Source organism: Capsicum annuum, chromosome 11 (assembly GCF_002878395.1).
Source record: "Capsicum annuum cultivar UCD-10X-F1 chromosome 11, UCD10Xv1.1, whole genome shotgun sequence".
NCBI classification, from domain to species: Eukaryota; Viridiplantae; Streptophyta; class Magnoliopsida; order Solanales; family Solanaceae; genus Capsicum; species Capsicum annuum.
The window spans coordinates 194,790,776-194,796,384 of NC_061121.1; the positions used below are offsets into that span (position 1 = coordinate 194,790,776).

At 29.5% G+C, this 5,609-nt stretch overlaps 1 protein-coding gene across 1 annotated transcript; it reads left to right on the forward strand.

Annotated features, from left to right (window-relative positions):
* Window positions 1–222: 222 nt before the first annotated feature.
* LOC107848642 (transcription factor MYB83) lies at window positions 223–5,115 on the forward strand. The gene is made up of 2 exons (XM_016693415.2): window positions 223–676; window positions 3,897–5,115. The coding sequence occupies exons 1-2, from the start codon at window positions 366–368 to the stop codon at window positions 4,657–4,659; spliced, it is 1,074 nt and encodes a 357-aa protein (XP_016548901.1). The 5' UTR covers window positions 223–365; the 3' UTR covers window positions 4,660–5,115.
* Window positions 5,116–5,609: the final 494 nt, after the last annotated feature.

Below are 5,609 nucleotides of genomic sequence, written 5' to 3' on the forward strand. Positions count from 1 at the left end.
TTAAATTGATCAAATTTAAATTTTGAATCAGCCTTTACTCACCCCACCCCCTATCTTTCATTCCTTATACCCTCTATTATTTTTATTCCCCGTTTCTAAGCAAAGCCCCACAACCATCACCATCATCTTGATCATGATTTCCATTCTATAGAAGTCTTTCTCCCCCCTCCCCCCCCTCCTCTCTCTCTTGTTTTTCTCATTATCATTTTTATTTTATTTTTCTTTTTTCATTTCTTAAAGATTTTGAGGTTGATGGCGCTCATCAATATAAAGTTAGTGACTTCTTTTTACATCAAAACAGTTGGGGAGACAGGAAAAAAAGAGAGTGTCTGAAAACAAAACTAAAAGAAAAGAAATAGAGTACAATGAGGATGCCTGAGTTCTCCTCCTCATCCTCCTCCGGCAAGAACAATAACAACAACACGAATAATAATACAAACGTGAAACTAAGAAAAGGGTTGTGGTCGCCAGAGGAAGATGAGAAGCTCATGCATTATATGCTGACAAATGGACAAGGGTGTTGGAGTGATGTAGCACGGAATGCTGGATTACAAAGATGTGGGAAGAGTTGCAGGCTCAGATGGATTAATTATTTGAGGCCAGATCTTAAGAGAGGTGCATTTTTACCTCAAGAAGAGGAGCATATAATCCATTTACATTCCCTTCTTGGTAACAGGTTTGTTTCTCCCTCTGTCTCTCTTTCTCAATGTGTTGTGATGTGTACATACGTGCATGTTAGGTCAGTATTTCTGGAAGAGTTATAAGTTCTCTATACACTGAAGGTATAAAGAATATTTACATAACCAGGTCACTTATTTGAAAATTACAAGCAATCTCTTGATAACATTAATTGATTTTACCCGGTAAATGGTTAACTAGTAACATGTTATTACTAGGTAAATTTCATTATGATAATGTAAAATATTGTAATTTTATTACTATATTACTTAAATCCTTTTTGGGGAAACAACTTAAATAATTTCTTCTGAGTTTGACTTGTGTAACTATCTGAGAGTGTGAAAGAATTTAGGGTTTAAGTTGTATGCATCATTGTTAATTTTACACTATCAAGTCATCTAAAGAATATCTACAAGTGAGCCTTCTTAAAATATGAGATTTAAAATCGTATAAATAAAATATGTTACCTGCTAGAATTGGTATAATAATTTGCATTATTGGTGTTTATTACTTAAAACTCAAGAAAATAATAATAATAATTTTTTTTAAAAAAAATTTCATATAAAAAATAAGTACCTGTAATCGTCCACTTAGAAGAAGTGAAATCAGTAACATGAAAAAGAAAAAAAAAAAAAAAAGCAGGTCATTTGCCAATATAACATAGTATTAAAATATTTACTGATGCTGTTAAAAACTTTTAGAATACAGTCGTCCATCGAAATGATTAAATTAAAAATAGTCGATGTATGTACAATTCATGTATACTATGTATATGATCATGTATAATTAATTTATAATATGTAAACTGATTAGAAAAAATAAACAGTAAATTTGCCCGGTTCTTTATGTGAAGATCATAGTATATAAGTTAAATACATCTCCTTTAAGCGGATGATTTTTCGATCTGCTATATGCAAAAAGAGATTTATGCAGGACCATGAATTAGAAGAAATAATATACGTGTATACAAGGAAAACTGCCAAGATTTGATTTTGTAGTCCTTTCAAACTAATTTTTGATATCCTTTTAATAAGTCAACTTTGTTTTTACACATAAAAAATCCACACAAAAGATCGTTTTTATATACTATTTGTAAGATCATAAAAAATCATTTCCCTGAAAACTTTTGTCTCGTTTTAAGAATTTTTGGGGATTTAGGTGAAGACTTTTAATTAATAAGGATCAGGAAAAACATAGGAAGGTAAATTCTTTCTTTTTAATTTACTTCTTCCGATAGTCTGTGTGTGGGGACGGAGGGGTTGGGGGGATTAAGGCAAGTTTTTTTTTTTTTTCTAAAAAAACAATTAGGAATTAAGAAAACCTTGAATGCTGACCCTTTATCAAATTTGAAATTTTGTTAACTACTTTTCAATACCAGCTATCAAGATCTCAAGATTCTAAGTAAAATATAGATACCACCATTCACAACAATCATATATATATATATATATATATATATATATATATATATATATATAATTTGTTTTGGTTCACTTAATTAATATACAAAAAACTATTATCATAATGAAATTCTTTGATAAGAAATGTATTTTGAGTGAATCCCTTGAAGATAAAAGCAAGGTGTATCTCCAATTGTTCTGAAGTCAATAGCTAACTTTGTAATGTAAACTACTAGTCTAACTGCATGACATTTTTCACAACAGGAAAGGTTATAGGAACATAATTCCTACCATAAGAATACCTTATACATAAAAGAAATCGTTTTTGTCATGGATTTTAACATATATACGTGAATTGTGTAAGGATTTAATACATTATCAATGCTAGTTTAATTTGTTATAGCAGATAACTTACTATATTAGATAACTACATGTACATATTTTTATTTATTTATTTTTACATTTTTACATTATATTGGTGTATAAAAAATAAAGTCAATTGCGGAAAAATAGGGTTTGGAGGGGTGGTTGGAGAAAGAGGAGATGAAAACAATTATTTCTGAATGTTAATTAGTAATTAGTAGTAGTTAGTAATATCAAGGGGACAACACAGTGAATTGCAGGGAATCTTCAATGGCTAACATGATAAAGCTAATTATGATGTTATTGACTTCAACATCTTACATGATTTATTAACATGCATATCTTCACTTGTACGTTTTCAAATTCAATGAATTAACAATGTTCACCAAATTAAATTATGGGAGATCAACCCAAGTTTAGTTGATTTGTTAGATGGTAACTCATCTAATAGTTATTATCACAAAAAATTACATTTCTTCTTGATTTCAGTTTTCTTAATTAAAGAATTTGTTTTTCTGAGATAATACTCTCTGTATTTTAATTCAATTTGTTTGTCTTGTTTTTTTTGTTTGTCTCAAAAGAAATATTTTTTCATTTTTTGACTACTCTTTAATTTTATCTTTTCACATAACATATTTAAGATCACAAAATTAAAGAGTATTTTATTATTATATTCCACATATGTTTAGTTTAATACCATAAGTTTTAAAAGTATTCTTTACTTTTTAAAATTTCGTGTCATGTTAGAACAAGACAAACAAACTAAAAATAAAAAAATAACTATTAGTTGAGTAATCACATGAGAAATCAACCCAAAAGTTTAATAATATATTTTAAAGTTTTGTAGCTTCCAGTTATGAACTTCTCTTCTTTTTTTTTTTCAATAATGATCTAATTTTCCTTCTTCTTAATTCTTTTTCTTGTGAACTGTTGACAAATATATATTGAGATTTTGTGTAATTAATAAGTGTGAAGAAGCACAGAAGAGAATAGACATCTTGCCAACTGGTCATTTAGTAAGAGTGTATTTAGTAAAATTTTCTGTGGATTCTAACTAATGGAGCTGATATAGGTACTATCATAGCAAGGATTCATCCATAGACGTGATATATTTTCTGTGGATTTTAACTAATGGAACTGATATATTTGCATTATCAAACTCTAGCTTCTAATACTATATACAAAATCCAAGTTATAATATTAAGCAAGAATCACATAATTAAGTGCACTTAGTTTTTCTCTTAGTCAAAAGGATAAATTAAAGTTGTATAGAATATGATCAAGTATATTTACATCATGGTCTTGTAGTTGAAAATGGTCTTTTTTAAGAGTATTTATTTTTCAAACGTATCATCATATTATACATTCATCATATTTCATGACTTTCACATTCTCCCAATTTGACACATAGCTATTGAATCCTATTTTTTGTTTTTAATTTATTCCAAATTAAAGGTGGTCTCAAATAGCTGCACGTTTGCCTGGGCGTACTGATAATGAAATCAAGAATTTCTGGAATTCAACCTTGAAAAAGAGGCTAAAGAATTCATCGTCATCCTCTACACCATCACCAAATGCAAGTGATTCATCCTCAGATCATCTCTCCAAAGACCTCAACATAGGAGTTACTCAACAAAGATTCATGACAATGCAAAAACATAACCTAATGTCCATCAACATGGACTCAACTTCATCTTCTTCCTCGTCTATGGCCCTAAACACGATTAATATTGATCCTTTACCCACATTAGACCATACCTTAATTAACATGTCTAATGGATTCAACATCGCGCCCTCATACTTGAGTACTACACAACCATGCATGGTACAAGGAGGGAATATTGTGGGTACTAATAATTGTGGAAGTCTATTTTATGGGAATAATCATGGGATATTTGGAGGAAATCTTAGTATGGAAGGCCATGAGCTCTATGTTCCACCATTGGAGAATGTAAGTATTGACTATAATCAAAATGTTGAAAATGGGAATTATGTTGAAAGGAGCAATCATCATCTAAACAACAATAACCTTAATAATATGAGCAGCTTGAATAGTACTAGTCATAATTTCAATAGTAGTAGTAATATCAAAGTAGAAAATTTTGGAGGGATTGGGAATTATTGGGAAGGAGATGAACTAAAGGTGGGAGAGTGGGACTTGGAGGAATTGATGAAGGATGTTTCACCTTTCCCTTTCCTTGATTTTCAAGTTGAATAACCTTATAGGCTATAAAGAACATTTAATTTCCCTATGGACATCAAGACCTTTTTTCCTACTTCAACATTATGCCACATAACTTCAATCCTATATATAGTTCATATAAATTTGGACAGGAAATAGAAGATGAGAGGGTAAAGAATCTCATGGGAATAAGGTTCATTGCCTAGTAGATAGATACCTTTTTTATGGCCTGCCACAATGCAACTCTTTGTATAGGATATTTTTCATTACCTTGTACTCTAAACGATGTAATTAGAAAAAGGGTAATTTGGTCATTTGTACTTCATTTAGTTGTTTGTAATAATCATCATATACTCTTGCAGAGATATGTATATTCAACTCAAATGTGATAATGTAGAGATTAGTGATTGTGTATTAGTCTTTGTGTACAAAATCATTTAAAATGTAAGCAATTATATAGCTATGTTTTAAATAGTGGATTAATTAGCTCTATGTCTTTCTATCTGTGCTTGAAAAATGATCCGATCGGTCCCCTTCTTTTGCTAGAGACAATAAAATCAAGTAAAATTTACGTAAATCTCAACGAGTTGTATCCTTAATTATTCTTTATTCTTACTCGTTGCTAAATTACAAATAATCTCTTATTTTGTAATTTTGGATACATAATTAGTATTCGGATACATAATTTTAAAGTTGAGATACATAATTTTTATTACTGAGATGCATTAATTTTTTAAACTATTTGGCCCAGATACATAATATATTAACTAGACCAAAGGGAGATACATAATTAAGATTATGTATTCAAAAATTTATTGATTTATGGATGTATCCGATTGTTTTAAGAAAAAAAAAAAGAGATTTGGATAATTAATATAAAGGGTAGAGATTTTGTGTAGTTTATATGAAGTTTCCTAAAATCAATCCATAAAAATACAATTAGTCCAACCATTAACTTCATGTTTTGATGGGTAATCGATTCGCGC